Source organism: Zonotrichia leucophrys, chromosome 2, assembly GCF_028769735.1.
Source record: "Zonotrichia leucophrys gambelii isolate GWCS_2022_RI chromosome 2, RI_Zleu_2.0, whole genome shotgun sequence".
Taxonomy (NCBI): domain Eukaryota; kingdom Metazoa; phylum Chordata; class Aves; order Passeriformes; family Passerellidae; genus Zonotrichia; species Zonotrichia leucophrys.
The window spans coordinates 78,564,680-78,583,657 of NC_088171.1; the positions used below are offsets into that span (position 1 = coordinate 78,564,680).

General features: G+C 38.7%; 1 protein-coding gene across 2 annotated transcripts in view; it reads left to right on the plus strand.

Moving 5' to 3' along the window:
- RETREG1 (reticulophagy regulator 1) overlaps positions 1 to 18,388 on the plus strand; it is a 64,351-nt gene extending 45,963 nt beyond the window's left edge. For both annotated transcript variants that reach the window (XM_064705479.1, XM_064705480.1), the window contains exons 4-9: positions 4,790 to 4,916; positions 6,765 to 6,849; positions 8,031 to 8,168; positions 9,996 to 10,060; positions 11,183 to 11,309; positions 14,172 to 18,388. In XM_064705479.1, the coding sequence (XP_064561549.1) occupies positions 4,790 to 4,916; positions 6,765 to 6,849; positions 8,031 to 8,168; positions 9,996 to 10,060; positions 11,183 to 11,309; positions 14,172 to 14,683 (1,054 nt within the window). In that variant the 3' untranslated portion in view covers positions 14,684 to 18,388. The remainder of the gene's footprint in view (positions 1 to 4,789; positions 4,917 to 6,764; positions 6,850 to 8,030; positions 8,169 to 9,995; positions 10,061 to 11,182; positions 11,310 to 14,171) is intronic.
- Positions 18,389 to 18,978: the final 590 nt, after the last annotated feature.

Here is an 18,978-nt window from a genome sequence, read left to right on the forward strand (position 1 = left end):
TGCTGTGAGTTTAGTAGTGCTGGCCATTCTGTCTTTCCACATAGGACACATAACATTCACAAATGTGTTACATTTTGTGTCCATAAGGTTAATCAATAGTGCATTGTGTTCCAACAAAGTTCAATAGTAGCTTTTAGAGGTTTTGCCATTGGTATTTTAATATACTTAACTGTGAAATTTCTTTTCAACACTGTTTTATATTTTGGAAAGAAAAAGGGGTGTTTATTTTCATTTTCAGTATATGTCCTCCTGAAATTGCTATATAAAAGAAAAAATTTACACAAACCTTTTTAGTCTAGATACTATTTTAAATCTCTTATCTCTGTACCTTAATAATTTAGAAGATGAATTTTAGAACCTAATTTTTTTTTTATAAGTCTTCAGGTATAAAATGTTTGCTTCAGAGAAAAACTGTATCATTATAATCATTCCCTTCTGCACTGCAGTGACTTCTTTCTTACAGCAGAAACCTGTGAAAGCTCTGAAAAGGTAGACCTGCTTGATTGGGGTTTGCCAGCAGTTTACAGCCTGGATTTCATTTGAGTTTCATTATGAACTCCTGGTTGCCTGTTTGTCCTTTGATATCCAGGTCCCTTACAGTTGCACCATCCTATAGGTTCTATGTATTACCTTTTAAAAAACTACCAAAAAGCAATATTACCTATATTTTGATTTACATATCTTCAGGAATGTAACTTTCAGTTCTTCCACCTTGACTACTACATTCCAAGTTACCCTGAAAATTACAGAGTGCACAGGCTTCAAATGTGTGCGGTTACAGTTGGGAAATCAGGAGGGTTTGGAAGCTCTATAATTACAAACTCTATGTTTATGTGGGTGCAGTCCTTCCAATCCACCACATCATGGTGTTCTGTAACTGCTGCAGTTCTGAGTAGTGTATCTGCATGAAGGTACATAGAAAAGTGTGTGCACATAATTCAAAACAATCCAGCAGATCACGAAGAGATCTTTAAACCAGTAACATGAGATCTGCTGACCTTTCTGAGAGAAATGTGATGGGGCTTTGCTTGAACAGATGTCTAGCTATGAAATGGGAGCATGACACCATCAGTCATTTTTAGCAAGCATAATGCCACTGTCTCTTCTGGCCAGGGTTTGTGACTGTCATCAGTGGAAGCGTCTGGGTGGTAGAGTGTTTCGGGTTGGTTTTTTTTACAATTACTAGGCAACAGTTTATATATTTGCTCAGTTATAGAAATGATGCAATAGGTAATCAGAAGGATATGAGTAATTTATTTTTTCTGAACACCCTCAACCTTATTGATGGTAGTTTTAGAATGGAAGTGTAGCACTGCATATCAAACTAAGTGATGGGAGCATAAACTATTATTGTTTCTAAATGACCCACAAAAGCCTTTGAAAGTATTCAAAGTTGGCTGCTTATCCCCAAAAGAGCAGCTGGACAGCAGAGCCCAAAGCTGTTTTGGCAGCAAGTATAGGGCTCACATTTAAGTAATGCACTAATATTATGCTGAAATAGATTTATATTCTTGGTTGACTGATGTCATAGTCAGGCACTCCACATTCGTCATCTTCATCACTTCACGTGTCTTCTTTTTCCCTTTTTATCTTTAAATGTGACCATTGGAAAATTAATTTCTCTGGAGTATGCATCATTGTGTGCTTGTTTCCTTTTGATCTAATGCAAGTTTCATAGTTGCCTCTGTTTTTACAGGGCCATGAGATAAGTTCTCTGTCTTTGTGTAGATAGATTATATGTTGTAGAAAGAATTATATGATGTACCTCTTTTCTTTCTCACTTCCCTTCACCAGGATCTGTTGCTTCCCCTTTGTCCCAGCCCTCTGGACTGTGGGTAACACTGCTATTTAGGTTGGCTCAGGGTAAAAAGACAGGAAAGATAGATATCACCAAGGCTGGTGGTTGTTGGGAGGTGTGAACAATTAGAAACAGCATGTGCATCTGGTGGTCACACAGACGATGAGCAAGCTGACTTTCTTACACCTCTAATTGCCTAAGATGAGAGTAAGGCTTCCCAATAGTCCCTGGTGTTCCTTGTAAAATGGAAAATTGTGTTGTCTTAGGATTTCTTGTGGCCTAGAAGCGACTGCCAAGTACCCTTTTGTGGAGTTCAGTAGTGTGTTTGTAAAGTTTTGAAGCAAATTTCACCTATACCATCCACTCATCCGCTCCTCTTGCTTGTCTTGTCCATGCACTGCATGTGTACCACAGAGCCAAAGCATATAGCAAGATCTTTTATCTTCACTGCAGCTCATGCTTTCAAAAACTTTGCTAAAGAAAGCATCACTATCACCAAGCAAGGCAACTGCAGAGAACTTTCCCTGCAAATGTGCACTTTTTCATCATTATGATGAAAAAGTGCACATTTTATGAGTTATGATTGTGACTTGTTATAGCTTCTTCTCTTTTATCTATATTGTCTTTATATTAGTGGTGAAAAGAGTTTGCATTTTTATTGTACTTTCTGCTTTTGTATTTCCCCCCTCTGTTTTTGCTTCAGCTTAAAATTATTAAAGTGAGTATCTACAGTTGTCCTAAGTATTTCAAAACACTAATTTGATAGCAGGTATCAAGCCTGTTCATTTTTTCTTTGTGCTTCCACAAAGTTCTACTTTGATTGTCAACAATTTCAAATAAAGGGTAGGAGTAAAAGTCTGTAAAAGGATTTTATTATTCAGAGCACTGTCATAATAGTAGTTTTCAGTAATGGAATAAATGGGCAGCTCGTAAAATACTCATTAATGCTGTAGAATGGTTTATAGAAGCTGGAAGCAGTGTTTCTTTAGGGGAAGTAGCCTATCCATAAAAATTGCAGTTCCTGTAGGCCAAAATGCGTGTATAATACTCTCCTGAAGCCACTAATTATCAGAGATGATGGAAAATGAAATCTCTACTGTGGGTGGGATGCAGACAGTTCTGTGTAACATTGCTCATCCCTCCAGCTGGGTTCCTGCAGTGATCTCTATGAGTTATGATATTGTTTTATTTGCATCCTCTGTCTCAGACAAATATCTACATTCAGTGCCTTGCATGGCTGGGAAATTGCCAAAGTCACCTAGTCCAAGACACAGGGCTCTTATCCTATGCAATTCAGGTGTGCTGTTTTAAATAGTTCAATGTTTGTTTTCCTCAAAGGGAAGGAAAAACCCCTCACCCTGACTGTTTTGTAGTGTAAGAGGAAATCACACCACTGCAACACCATAGATACTATAATGCAGCCAGGAATAGGGCACCACTTTTGGGGTTTGGACTTTAATGAGCTTTACCCCATGGCCAAAACCGCTGTTCCGTGCAGGTGGCGGTGCCCGAGCAGTGTGGCTGTGTCCCCATGGGGCAGTGTGGCTGTGTCCCCGCCGGTCAGTGTGTCTGTGTCCCTGCCGGTCAGTGTGTCCGTGTCCCCGGGCAGTGTGGCTGTGTCCCCACGGGGCAGTGTGGCCGTGTCCCCACCGGTCAGTGTGGCTGTGTCCCCGGTCAGTGTGGCCGTGTCCCTGCCGTGTCCCCTCCGCCCCTCCCGTCCCTGGCTGGTGCCCGCGGCTGTGCCACCACCTCGTGGCGAACGAGGACAGCCGGGAGGCAGAGACGGGTCTCCGCGGAGCATCTTTGACCGAAATCGTGTCTTTTTACAGAAGCGACCGTGTGCAGTGACAGGAGTCAGGAGTTTGCTCTGACCGCCTGTGTGTCCCCCGGTGGCTGTGCACCGACCTGTCTACAGCCATTTTTTCGCAATGTCGATTATTTATCTTGCAATTCGATCTACTTGTGACAAAATGTTCACTATTAATGCATTAGACATGTAATGGGTTATATATCTCAGTGAAATGACCAGAGTTGCTGATGGCTGGCTTGCATTCGCTGTGATCAAAGCTGTGTGTACTCAGCAGTGTGTTATGCGAAAAGTAATTCAATAAAGCTGGTGTAGAATTGACTTCAGATTCTCAGTGTTTGCACGGTGGTTTGTCCATTCTTTGTACCAGTTTGACTTGACATTGACTGGCATGTCTTTATTATTATTTGTTGTTTCTTAAACCAGCTTTGTTGTAGAGGCTCTGTTTACTCCACAAATGTATATGATGTGACCATTTAAGTTCAATATTGGATTAACTGATCAGCCCCAAATGTGATAGACACATATGCTGCTGTCCCATAGTTTTCCAAAAATTCTTTGGTGCAGGTTTTTTTGGGGGGGGAGGGGTGTTATTTTATTAAAAGCACTGAACAGTCATAAGATAAGCTTTAGCAACAGTCCTTTCAGTATAATAGAAAAACTTAAATTCAATAGGAAAATTAATGTAAACATCAAGACTCCCAGAGCAGTTTCTTTTTCTCTAGGTTGGGTAGCAATTTCATCATCATAGTTTGCAGAACAAAGTAAAAAATACGAAAGAAAAAGCACAAGGATTAAATACCTAAAATGAAATGCATTAATATGTGTGGCCATCTTGTGGCAATAAAAAGTACTGTGGTATTTTTTAAAAGAAAAAATAGTGTTTAAAAACAAGTTTGGGGTCAGTTGCTTGATTTGGATGACAACTGTGCCTTCAACTCAATGTCTTCATATGACAAGAATGAATAAGCAGTAATTTTTTACGGACTGAAAACTGCTACTACTGAACAGATTAATATTTTTTAGTTTAAAATATCAAATTAGCTCAATATAAAATACAAAGAAACAAGCACAGATGTCTCTAGCATAGCAACAGCCATTTTACATGATGTTTTCAACCAGTTTCAACTTACATATGAGCTGTAAACAAAGTCGGGTATTTTTGTTTTGTTTGTTTTATTCAGCTGGAAAGTCACCGATTCCAGTCAAGACTACAGACTCAGAATAAATCAGTGCATTTCAGAAACACTGATGAATTTATTTGTATTTCTTCAAGAAATGTCCCACTTTAAGGAACAAAACCCTGGCAAGGTAAGCACTCCCCAATATGATTAACAGTTCTATATGATTTAATTAAAAGGTGAGATAGATTTAGAAAAAGCCAGAAATGAACAAGAAAAAAAAAAAAAGAAAAATGTACATTCTGACACATTCAGTCATGATTTTCTGCTTTTTTTTTTTTTTTTTCTGTGAAGAACATAGGTAGGTAGTCAGTGGGAAAAGCTGTTCACAGTAAACTTTACAGCAATACAATCTATCCCCTTACAACTATTGAAATTTCGCCCCTTATTCCATGAAATCTTTAAAGGAAATTTAAACCACCACAATTTAACTACAATTTAATAAAAACTTGGAAAAGCAAAGAAGTAAATAGGCATGTTCTTAAACACAAACATTTTATTTTCTTGAATAACTGTAGTTTTCAGGAATAGCTGCATGAGGAGAGTTCCTCATACTTTATTGTGGCAATTTTTAATCTATACACTAATAGTTGGTGATTTTCCCTTTTTTTTTACTGGAAAGACTGAGCTGGAGAACCCAGCTCATAAAGAGGCAAGCAAAAGTAAGGCTTTTTTTCCTCCAAGTTGGAAGGAAACCATTATTTAGTTCTAGTAAAACATGAAGCAGGGTTTTTTTTCCCCAAAGAGAAATATAAATAAGTAAATGTATATTATAAGAATAGATGACATTTTTATGTTTTTATTGCTAAATTCAAGTTAAAAGAAGACTACAGAACTTCTTCTCCTCTTTTAATCTCTCTTAATTTGCCAGAAAGTCTTTCCTAAAAACAAGCCATTCAGAATTAGCAAATAGAAAGTATGTAGTACCACACTCAAATATTAGCAGTTAAGATTGAAAATACAGATGAGCAGCTGGATGAAAAAAGAAGAAAATTATAGAAGAATGAAAATTAGGGAGAAAAAATTAATAAATCATATAAAGAGCAGTTTTATGTCTGGACAATAAAGTTATATTTAAAAGAAGTTCATACTGAAGTAAAGAAATGTGGTATCAATATTGTGGTGACATGACCGTAACTGTATGTTAAGAGATATCTAATAATAATTTAGAAAATATAATGTTGATAGCATGTTTTCCGTTCTTTTCCCTGACCTCATTCTCTAAGCCATGCCATTATTTTACTGCCATAATTAGAAGCAAATTAGGCAGTAATGCTGTGTGCAAAATTTATTTGAATTAACCATTTTATTGCAATTCAGCTCCAAAACCAAATGCATCCTTTCTGCAAACTTTCAACAGGTCAGTTGAGCACTGTGCAGTGGTGAAAAACGCACTGTTATGTCTCAGTCACCACAAAGGCCAAATCTCAAATTTTATGTTGAAAATTTGGCTCAGCCATGTCATTAACAGGGGTATTCGAGCAGCCAATAAGCATCAAGAGATTGCTTGCCAGCATATGACAGAAAGCAGTTTCACAAAGTGACACAACAGGAGAGAGAGCTGTAGCTGGAGGAAGGATGTTTTGCTTTTGTAAACATGCAGCAAGCATGCACTGTAGTATTGCAATTAGTGAGTTGAGTTTTTTCCTGCATATAGATTGTCCAGCCTATTTTCATGCAATGAAGGTATAATTTCTATTAATATTATCAATAAACATGAGCTTGTTAAAGCTTTACAATAAATGAATAAAAATAGCATGTTTTTATGGTAGAAGAGGGGATGCATCCCTAATTTTCTGAAATTGACTGTTTGATGCTTATTTTCACCAGAAGTGTTAAAGGTAATTCCCAGTTTTAAAAAACAAACTTCAATTTTGTGCTACATTCTAGATTTCATTAGCATGCAACATCTTCCTTTGCAAAATGATCAAATCATTTCAGTGAAAGTGTTAATGGTGTATTTTAATGTTTTTGCCAGTTTTGCCTACTAGTCTGCAGCATATGTACATTTTTCACTGTCTTGGGAAGTTACATTCCTGGAGTTGTCCTCTCCTATGTCTTGTGTAAGTATGGTCTCTTTTCCAGTCATGATTTGTGTATCTGTCTACTGTTCATTATTTGGTCTCTGTGTAGGGACTGTTTATTTATTTGTTTATGTACTTGTTTACACACACGTGCAAGTCTGCAGAAGACACCAATCTCTGAGGTGCAGTTGACAAGTCTGAGGGACAGGATGGCATCCAGAGAGACCTGGACAAGCTTGAGAAGTGAGCCCATGAGAACCTCATGAGGTTTAGGTAGACCAAGTGCAAGGTGCTGCTCCTGGATCAGGGTAAATCCTGGTATCAACCCAGGCTGGAGGATGAACAGATCCAGAGCAGCCCTGCCCAGAAGGACTTGGGGGTGCTGTTGAGGCTGGACATGACCCAGCCATGGGCACTCACAGCCCAGAGAGCCAAACGTGTCCTGGGCTGCAGCCAAAGCAGTGTGGGCAGCAGGGGAGGGAGTGGATTCTGCCCCCCTACTCTGCGCTGGTGACACCTCACCTGCAGTCTTGGGGGTCCCCAGCACAGGAAGGACATGGACCTGTTGAGTCCAAAGGAGGGGACATGGAGATTATCAGAGGGCCCTAGCACCTCTCCTGTGAAAAGTGAGCAAGCTGGGGATGTTCAGCCTGGAGAAGAGAACACTGGGGAGTGGTCTTTCAGTTCCTAAGGAGGGCTTTCAGGAAAGCTGGGGACAAACATCTGAGCAGTGCCTGCTGCAATAGCACAAGAGGTGATGGTTTTAAACTGAAGGAGGGTCAATTTAGGTTAGATAGAAGAAAGAATTTGTTTGCAGTTTTTTGTCATTCAGAAGTCAGCTTACAAGTGTTTTCAGTGTGATTCTGGCACAATGTTACATAGTCACTTCTGTCAAAGTCGAGATACCAAAATCAGACTAAGTTAAGGTAATGATAGATGTTATAATGACCATAAATTGTGTCTTACTGCTAGTCAAAAATATGTCAGTTGGTATGAGTATAATGGTGTTTTCTGTGATGAGTAGGAATGGCTTCTCAAAACTGGATTTTAACTTAAAAGTGTCTGACATGGGCATTCCACAATGCATTTTTATGTAAAACTGTGTGTTATGTAAAGTTAGTAGTTATCTTATGCAAAGGCATTGTTTAAATTTTTTTAGTAGCTTATTGTACAGCAATATTTCAATACCATTTTTTTCTCTGTCTTCATTTTTATCACAGTATTGTGTGCCTTTTTATGTCCCTTCCTTAAGTGCAATGAATTTGGACAGAAACTGTGCAGCAAAATAAAGTCTGTTCTGATGAAAGTAGATTTTGGAATAGTGGAATATATCAATCAGAAGAAAAAAGAGAGATCTGGTGAGTAGTTAATTATAGTCCCATATATTATTATATAATATTATTGTGTTTCTGTATGCAGAGCATTTCATTCACCTTGCAGAAAGTTTTGTTTGTCCTGAGAAGTCAGCTGTAGAGATATTTCATGCTTTGAAACTGGCTACTCTTATTAGCTTTATAAGGAGTGACAATGTATGTCAAATGTCTGGGTTTGATAATAAAGAAATTATTACTTCGTGGAAAGAAACAAGGCAAGCTCTTTGTATGTGATTAGATGTACTGCTTATAAGTTTTCAGAAAAAAAAATACTTGCTGTAAGCTTGCAATGCTTATCTCTCTTCAGATAAGGCAAACTTTCCCAGTAGAGAGAGTCACTCAAGAGTCTCAAAATAAGTACTCAACAGAATTTTCAGTAAGAAACAAAACTCTGTTCCTGTATCTAAATCTGCCTTGGTTTCACTCCTTCCAGCAAAAAAATAATTGTTTTCTTCTCCAAATATTCCAAAAGCATATAAGAATTGCCACAGGATAGCAGCTACAAATTAATCCAAATTTCTATGTGGAAAGGAGAGGAATCAATTTTAAACAAAATCTTGCCTATCTCACCCAATATCTTTCTAATACTGGAAACTTTTAGATTTTAAGCAATAAAGCTATTTCAAGGAAAATCTGTATATGAACAGTGTTAGTTTGTTTCTTCTGCATGCTCCAGTTTTGGTAATTAAACCTTTGCAGTGTAGTCACACTACTTGCAGGTATTCTACCCTTTTAAATTAGTGCTACATCAGTAGACTTAATATCTACTTTAAAACATGCATTTCTTGTAACCATTTTACAATTCATTATACAATGTGCTGTTCTTAGACCCAAGGAGAGCCTCCATGTGTCTTTTCCCCTTCTCTTACATTTAATGTGATAGTAACTGAAAATAAGGAATAATGCATTGGAAATTTTCTTTCATGCATTATTGTGCCTTTCAGTTTTTAAGTGAAACTGGCAGAGATAAAGATCAGACTATAGTTTAATAAACTTCATAAGCCAGCACTGGGAAAATGGTTGAGGGTATATGTGTTCTTTCCTGCATTTCATCCTCCAGTTTAATTTAACACTGACAAGTTCCCTACCTTGCTTTGCTTCTTGGGTTCACCACATGCGCTCACAAACCTTGTGCTGGCACAAGAGAGGAAAGAGCAAGTCGCAGGAGAAGGCAACCAAGGGCACTTTGGCTGTGTTTTTCATTTTATACTGGTTTAAAAGATTCTCAGACAGAGGAGGCAAAGTTTGTATCTCTGCTTATCTGTAAAGAGCAACATTCTACCAGACTTTAGAGGATGCTTTGTATGCATATTTGCATACGACTGTGAATGCAGGGTAGCTGGGTGCTGGTAGAAGAAGGGGTTTGTAGATAAAGATTACATGCAATTATCAAGCAAATTGCATGTTCTCATGTAAAAGAAATGTGGTGGGATAACTACACAGCCTGTTCTAACAACATGTCACACCTGTGCATTTTACCAGCAGTGTAGTCTAAAAAAGAGATATCTGTTTGCCAGGGCAGATGACTTTCTAGTGAGCAACAGAGACTCCTGAAGGAAGTACAGTGCAGGTAAATAGATCTACTGGAATGCATTCAGAGTAACATTCTTTCTCCCACTGTGGTTGCTGTATTTTGATAAGCAGCCAGTCTCTCAGTCCGGCTTGTTTCCCTGGTAGCATAGCACATAAATGGTGCACTGTGTCAGCAGGTGGAGAGTTATTGTGTACATAAGCTGTGAGACAGAGAACACACACTGAACCTGGAAATCCATTGTCATGAGTAGAATAAAAAATATTTTTTTTTTCTTTCAGAAACAGCAAAAACAAAAGCCACAGAAGATGACAGTGAATTAGACATATCAGCTCTGTGTCCTAAGGTGACTTTTTTTTCAGTCAGCCCTGTCTTGCTTTTAAAATCTATATAGATAATGGGAGGCTATTTAGATTGCTGTCTGTGTTCTCCTGTGGAAGACTTTGCCCTCCCCAGGAGGCTGTGTTCCTGAACTAAGCAGTGTGCTTTAGAAGTGATTCATAGTCTCCACCTTTAGCCTTATACTAACCAACCTACTGCATTTCTGACTCCTGGCCTTCAAGGTAATGGTGTCATTGGCCTACTGAGCTAAGAATGTGTTTATTTTGTATTGGCTGTAGAATGATTGTGTTAATATTTAAAAGCAAAGGTGGTTACTTTTATTTCCAACACAGAAATTGCAGTTGATTTTTATCAAATTAAAATACAAAAGAGAAACATTAATAGGAAACTGTAGTGGTTCTATGTAATTTGTCAGATATTTTTGTAATCACTTGTCTAATAATTTTCAATGATGGTGCAAATAGGTATATAAAATCTTTCTAGATATGTATGAGAACACTCAAATTTCTTATTTTTCTTCTAGTATTCTAAATGACTGTATGGCAAAGGTTTTTCTGTTATAATCAGAATACCAGTTGGTATTTAAAAAATCATCTTAATAGGAATTATTATGTAGTATTTGATCAGTAGTCTGTAAAGCCTGACTTTGACAGGGATTGCTTTGGAAGTTATTTTGTGTTGGAAAAAAATTATCCTATGGGATAAAAATTTGTATCTGACATAATTAAATATTATTCAATAAATTGGTAACGGATAATAGGTTTTTTGTTCAGCTAATTTTTGATGGTCTTATAGATATTGGGCTGTTTTTTCTGGTCCAAGTTTACTCATTTTGTTACATTATGCACATTTTGTATTTGCTGGCTCATTTTGCTTTTATTGCAGTAACTGGAATTTTCTGTGCTTCTTTAGTATAATACAGCCTTTAGTTATTACAAAGAGGGATGTTTCACTTCTAAGCATTGTATAGTATTTTCATGTTTCTTCAATTAAGGCTTAAATAGGCAGTGATTTATTTTGCTATGACATACAAGAGGGGTTTTTTCCAGTCTCTAAGCATTGGCTTTCTGCAGTGTGATTTTTTTAAAATATAGTAATGCCATGTGTGGGACTGTTTTCTGTGTAGGTTAGTCCTGCAATAGTTGCCAAAGAGCTGTCAGTGTCTGACACAGATGTCTCAGAAGTATCCTGGACCGATAATGGGACCTTTAACTTATCTGAGGGGTATTCTCCACAGACAGACACGTCTGACGGTATGTAACAGCTTCATCTATATCATCACTGGACTCCAGATGTGCAAGTTACCTCAAAATTATTAGACAATTTGAGGACAGGTTTTGGGGTTGTTACTTTTCTCTCTGAAACTAATTTAAGATTAGTCTTAGTGTTTTGTGTAGTTTTGGATACATCTTGTGTAAGAACTGTCCTCATCTTAAAAATGTTAAAATACATCAGCAAGTGTCTAAATAAATAAGTAGCACTGGGTAAAACCAACACATTCAATAAGTGCTAGATGTAGCACTCTCTTCTACCAAACCTTTCAAGTAAGTAAACCTTTTACAATTACTGCCAATGCCTTTGTGGGTAAGCTAAGCGAATAAAAGCTGAGAAAGGAACAATGTATATACTGACTTGTTAAACAGCCAATTAAAGAAATTATTATCAGGTTTTACTACTAGACATGAAGACAGCCAGCAATGAGCCTATGAAGACTTAGACTAGGAAAAGATTCTCAAGCACTTGGCTTGATCTTGACGGGAAAAAAATTCTTACTTTTCATCAGTAAACACTTTGCTGGAATAAAGATTAATAACAGCAGTAGTTTGGTGTTATCTCACCTGGGGATCTGTTGCTCTGCTCATCATGCATTTCTCCTAGGAAAAGCTCCCTGTAAATGACAAGCAAGATGATACTACAGGCCAAATTAATAATTTCAGTTATTTTCCTAATATTTCAAGTTGTAAATAGCATTGTATGAGAACAGAACTGTAAGTTGTAAAAAGCAATTGTCATTCATCTCATCTATCTTCCTATCTAAAGCAGGTTCAAAGCTCTTCATTAAAGCTTTATGAAGTTTCTCAGGGCTGTGACCACTTGAATTCTGAACATCTGTAGTGGCAGAGATTCAGCAACTTCCTGGAAAGCCTTTTTCAATATTTGCTTACCCTCATGATGAAGAAGTTTTTTTCTTACACTGAGTCAAAATTTCCCATGTTCCAGTTTGTGTTAATTTACTCTGATCCTTTCACTGTGCACTTTCTAGAAGAGTCAGGCCCATCTTCTCTCTACCTTCCCATTAAACTGATCCCTCTTTGCCACCTTCTCTTGGGCCAAACGCGGCCCATTCTCTCAGCATCTACATACATCCTTTCTCTAGCCCCCTAAATAATCATGCTGGCCTTCCAGGGGGCTCAGTCCTGTATGCCATTGTCTGTCTAGGACTGGAGAGGTCAAAACCAGGGAAAGTACTTCAGTGGGTACTCTCAGTTGCTGAATAGAGGAGGAAAATCCCTTCCACTGACTTTCTGCCTTCAATTTTGCTACTATGGCTCAGTGTGTGGTCGGCCTTCCTTGCTGCAAGGGCATACCACTGACCTGCTGCCTGCAGATCTTTTTCTGGAAAGCTGCTTTTCTTGTTGCCCTTGGCCTGTCCTGCTGCACAGGGTATTCCATCCTAGGTACAAGACTTCACATTTGGTTTTGCTGAATGTCACGATGTTCCTTTTCAGCCTGTTCCTTTCTCCAGCCTGTTGAGGTCCCTCTTAAGGCATCCTGACTTCCAGAATATCAAATACACCTGTCCCACAGGAATTCCTTTCTGCCCATGAACTTGCAGAGTGCACTCCAGCCCGTCACCCAAGTCATTAATAAAACCCTTGAACAGTGCTGGTTCCAGTCCCCGTGACAGACACCAGTAACCAGCCTCCAGCTGCACCTTGTGGCACTGATGAAGCCTTTGACCCCAGCAGTCTGGCCACTTTTCCACCCACCTTACAGTTCCCTTACCCTGTTTGCTCACCAGCTTGGCTGTAAGGATCATGTGGGAAACTCTATTCATAGCCTTGCTAAGTGAAAAATAACATCAGCTCTTCTTCTCCATGGAGCATTTCAGCAAATGGGACACACAGAAGTGCAAGACGTAATGGGATGCATCCAAGGACTGGCTGATCTCCTGTCAAAGCTCTGTGCATTCAAGCCACCACTCTGCAGGCAGTACAACCCTTCCTCCTCACCTTCCCAGCCTGTCTTTCCTAAAGAATATGGAGAAAATGATGTATTAGTAATTTTCAGAATTTATTTCCTTAACCCTTATGAATGCTCCTACAACAAGCTTCTATTGCTTGTTTTCATAGAAAGTAAGTTCAAGCTTTTTACCTTCTCATTCAAATATTTGATGAAAGTATTCACTTGTGTTGATTTAGGCCTCTTCCACAGGCCATGTATTCCATGGTATGTTTTACACATTCCTAATAACAAATATTGTGCCATTCATTAATGCAGCCATTAAAATCTAATGTTGATTACATCTTTCTTTTTATTCTCTTGACAACATGAAACAATTCTGATCATCTGTAGAGTTTCCATTTTCTGTTTCCTTTTTAATACAAGCATTGACCAATAAAGGAAAAAGAAATTAGTCTTTACATTGGTTTTATATCTTTTTTCTTTAAACAGATAAACATTCTTTTTATTACTCCATATGCATATTAAAAGTTTGTAATACATCCTTACATGTTTACATATTTGTAGCTTGTATATATTGTGAAGATAAATAAATTTTAGGACTTCATGTGGTTGGTATATTTCGAAATAGCTCTGCTGACGATTTGTATGTGTTGTTTCATAACAGATACATATCTAAAAAAGTTAGCTTAAAAGTTACTTTGTTCAAATAGTTAGGTTGATACCAGCGGATTTGTGGCACTAGAATTATGACCTCAAAACTATTTTGTTTTAGATGTCACACAAATCTCCTTCCAGCAGAGAACTACTGGAGTAGGAATTAGTAAATGTATTCAGAGGAACACTTGCTACTCTCATTGTTACATGTGGCTGCCTTTTTGGGAAACCTTTTGGGAATGCTAACACTGTTTTCTCTGTTAACCCTGTAATAGATTTTGACCGACCTAGTGATCATGAAGAAGCTTTCGCTCGAGATCTTTTAGAGTTTCCCTCTTTAGAAAATGGTGCCGGCACAAATGATGACGATGACTCCAGCATCGGTTTGCCCACCCAGCAAAAACGAAGGAAAGAGCAAACTGATGTCAAGGTGGATCACGCTTCCAGACAGAGTAAAGAGAGACCATCCACTGCAGGGCTGTCCTTGCCGTTGACCAGTGACCAAACCTTTAATTTAATGAGTGGAATTGCTGGCGATGTCATCACGGCTGCGGTGTCTGCTGCCATCAAAGACCAGCTGCAGTCCCTACAGCAAGCTCCCTCACAGGCAGCACCCAGCTTGAGCGAGGAGACAGACACAGAGGAAGCTGATGATTTTGAACTGCTTGACCAGTCTGAGCTAGAGCAGATTGAGAAAGAATTGGGACTTTCACAAGGTCAAGAAACAGAATCCCAGGAAAAGAAAAAGTCTTCAGGCTTCCTTTCAAATCTGCTTGGAAGTCATTAACCTTGAAGTTACGGCTGGTAACACAGAAGAAACTAAACATAAAACACACAAAAAAAAAATACCATCAAATACTACAAAACAAACAAAAAAAAAAAAAAAGAGAAAAAAAAGAAGAAAATTCTGAGCTGTAAGCTTTAACTATCCCTTTAGATGTGTTGTAATAATTTCCCTTATGCAAAGTGAATTAACTGGATAAGTATCAGCTAATACTGATAGTTTAATGTTTCTGGTAGTTATACCTCAATGTAATAGCATGGAAATGAATTCTCTATCCACTGTTTGGTTGCAGATGCGTGGTGGAAGTCAGTTGTTCAAAATAGTTGGGGGGAGAGGTTTCTTTTACCTTTTTGCCAACCATCTGTTTTGGGGTCCTGAGCCAAATTTCCAGTATCAGCAGTTTATTTACTTCGGTTTTCCAATCATGTAATACAATTAATGACTCGTATTGTGAGGGCACGTTATCAGAGGGCTGCAGTGAGATTAACTGCATCTCACCTCCTTCAATCCCACCAAAAAGTATGGATCCCTGCAGTTAGCATTATGTGTAGTGCACCTACTGTATATGAAACACGTGAACTGGCACAACTCAAGTTGAATTATGTGTGCAACACTATAAAACCCCCTAGATTTCATACTTAAAACCTTTGAATTATTTTGGATATGGTGATGCATTTCCAAGTTTTTTGCTGTTATAGGCTTGTAGAGTTGTAAAGTGGCATGTTATATGACTGACCACCTGCTGTGTTCCTTGATGGAGTCTAGTCCTTGGCAGTATTGCCCATGTGAAGTCAGCCAATGAATCTTTATAAGTTTATATTGCGTAAACTGAATAACCTGTTTGGGAGCAGGTGAGGGTAGTTATTGTTTGGAGTAGAGATTAGAGATTAAAAAAAAAAAAAAGCAAAAAGGCTTTTTAGGTGCCACTTCCTTAATTTGAGATTCTGTAGGTTTTGGTTTGGGTTTTTTTTCCATGATAGCTGCTTCCACTTGCAACAAAAGTTGTGTTGCAAGGTGATGATTTTAATATATTTAGAAGCATTTGGTGAGGTCAGTTGCTAGAGAAGACACTCAGAATCTCCTTCTTGGCATGTAATTTAAAACAAAAAAAGAACTTGTTTAAATTATTTGCCAGTTTAAAGTCCACACATGCTGAGTGATTGGCATGGGATCTCAAGCAGATAACTTATTTTTCTAGGGCTTTTTTGTTCACCTGTGACAAAACTGCATTGCAATACCAAGCAATAGTAATCCAAGAAATAGGAAGAAATAAAGCTAGTTTTTTTAATGTGATGTAAACCATTAGCAAAGTTGAGGGACCATGTCAGCTGCTACTATTACTCAAGTAAATTTCCATTTGCTGGCATTTGAAGAGGTAAATACTGTCATCTAGGACCCTCAAAAAGTACAGCAACAGATGATAAAAATCTTCCACTAACATAAATGTGTAGGTGAACCTGTGTTTGACATTAACTTCATTTTCTATGTTTTTTTCCTTTTGAGGTGGAAGAATAGGCAGATGGCCAAAAAGAGTACAGCAAAAGGAAGGATGCCGAGATGTTTTAACACTAGCTTTATTGTTGCTTGTGCTTTTTGTGTCAGTAATGCAAATTGACTGTGTTTGCTGTCCTTTACCAGTACAAGGGTAAGCCTGTGCCTTCATTATCAAATACATGATGAAATAAGTGGATGCTGGATATAGATCCCACAAGACACAGCTTTCAAATTACAATATTTCAACACCTGAGTTTCTGGAAATCATCAGAAAACATGGCCCACATCACTTCTACAGCATTAGTTGCTAAGTTTCTTCTTTAGCTTTCACTAGGTTGTTCTTTTCATTTGGAAAAAACAAATTAAAAAAAAAGATTAAATATCCAACCAAAATTAAAAAAAGCTTTTGTTGGAAAATCAGTGAGTTTAAAAAGTTTTCAGATGACTTAAAAGCCTCATTTCCTTGCCACACGTTTAGGACAATCTGTAGAGTTAAAAGAGTACAAATCCAAGTTGCTGATGAAGCTTTGTAGGATGTCCAAACCACTGTGTGCTCCCTTGTCCAGGGCTACTGGTGCCAGAAGGGGAAACAGGCTGTGGGACAGGAGAGGTGGCAGGGAGGGAGCAGTGCTTCACAGGCTTTTCTGGAGCAGATTGGCAGGACAGGCTAGCTGGCTGTCAATGGTGGCATTGTAACAGTGTGCACTTTATTGTTGTTTTATGGAAAATACTTGTGGTTATGAAAGTATGTAACACAGGGGCACTCTTCTAGAATAATAGATTAGATCAGAAAGAAAAGCAGTTGGAGGAGTTTCTCAGACTTTTTGTAAATTACCCATTTTCTGGTTTCAACATAGGTAAATACACTGATTTTTCTCCAGTAAGACTCTCATTCTTTTTTTTCAGAAAGAAAAAACCAACCAAAACTTGAACAAGTAAATAATTAAAGTTAGAGACGTAGTTGCTTATCTGAGAGTCTTCAGAATTTTTTTCTGCTGTCATGATAGTCAATTACATTCAAGCCCCTAAATACTGTGTAATGGGAAGGATGTAATTCTGTAACATTGAATATTCTTCCTCAGATAGTAAAAATATGTCTAATTTTCTGCAAAAAATTATCTCTTCCCTTCCACACAACCACATGCAAGAAACATTTGCGTGGACACAATACATTCCACTCCCAGCAGTCCACCAGCAAAACACAAAGAAAATGTTTCTCTCCTTTGTGGATCCTCTCCACACTGCCCTCAGCTGGAAATCCCTTGAGAAAACTACATTTGGCTGTATTATAGCAGCAGCCAAGAAATAGCAATTCCTCAAAAATGCCTGTCACAATGGTCTACAGCATCTTTCCTACCGAGCACTGTTGTCACCTTCCCATCCTTCAAATGGAATGCCTGGGCAGGAAGACAGGCAAGGGGGCAATACATAGCTTTGAAACATACAGTTTTTCCATGGAAAGCTTCCTTGCCTGTGATTTCCAGTCAAAAGGCACACAGGCAGCATAGAGGGCACAGTGTGAGCCAGTGCCATGGGGTAAGAGTGTGTGATCCTGCCCTGGGATTGGTGCTGCTTGTGTTGTGTGTGTGTGTGCTCATACCTGGCAGCAAAGGGCTCACCCTCCTGTGCCTTGCAGTGGCTTCTTCACGCATCCTGATTTAAGAAAAGGACATATGTCAGGGCAGGGATGCAGGTCACTCTTTTGTACTCAGAAAATTTCTCCTTGTGTCAGTACATGAGTGACAGGATCACCATCAGATTGGTGGCCTTTGGTGTGTCAAATCCAGTGCAAAACCACCCGTTCCCAGCACACGGGGTTTCCATGCGTACGTACCACACACCTACTGACCATTCTTCTGTTTGTTAGTGGAAAAAAAATACTATTCTATGCAGAAGAGGTTAAGTAATTGTAACCCAAAGTAACAGGATCTGAAGAGATACTCGTTCTACTTGTTCTGTGTTCGTTCTGCACTTTTTCCAGGCTGTCCCAGCCTTCTGAACAAATAAATCCCTGTAGTCTCCACGTCTGTTCTCAGCACATGAGCGGCGTCGCAGTCTGTGAGTAACCCCCACCTGGGCAACCAGAAACTGGAGAATTACAAAATGTCCGTATTTAAGTATTCTGCAGCACTTTACCTGCCTGATCACTGTTTTGTAAACATGGAACTATTATATTGATTGTTTTAATAAATATGTGTTAGTTTTTATCTTAAATCATCTCATTGTGTCTTTGCTCCAAGAAATGGAAATAAACCCTATAACAACAGCTGGGTGACCTTATCACTCTCTACAACTACATAAAAGGAGGTTCTGGCCAGGTGGGGCTCGGCCTCTTCCCCCAGGTACCCAGTGACAGGACAAAAGACAGTCGTAAGCTGCAGCCGGGGAGGTTTAGGTTGGACATTGGGAAGAATTTCTTCACGGAAAGGGTGATAAGGTACTGGGATGGGCTGCCCAGGGAGTGCTGGAGTCACTGTCCCTGGAGGTGTTTCAGGAAGGACTGGGCATGGCACTTAGTGCCATGGTCTAGTTTGTGGATGCCATGGGAGAGAGAGAAATGGCCAGTGTTTTTCACAACAGCTTGTGAGAATTCTTGGGGAGTTGTAAGGATATGATAACTTGTTAAGTATAAACAAACTGCAGGTGGTGTTTTTCTATTTTGTCGTTCTGTTCTTCTCAAGGACGATGTATGAGGAAGATGTTTTTGTTAGTTAGCCAATCAAATAGAATCTATCATATCACACTATAAAAACCGTGCAGTTCTCGTGAATGAAGCTTTCCTTTTGCTCTTTCTACAATACTGC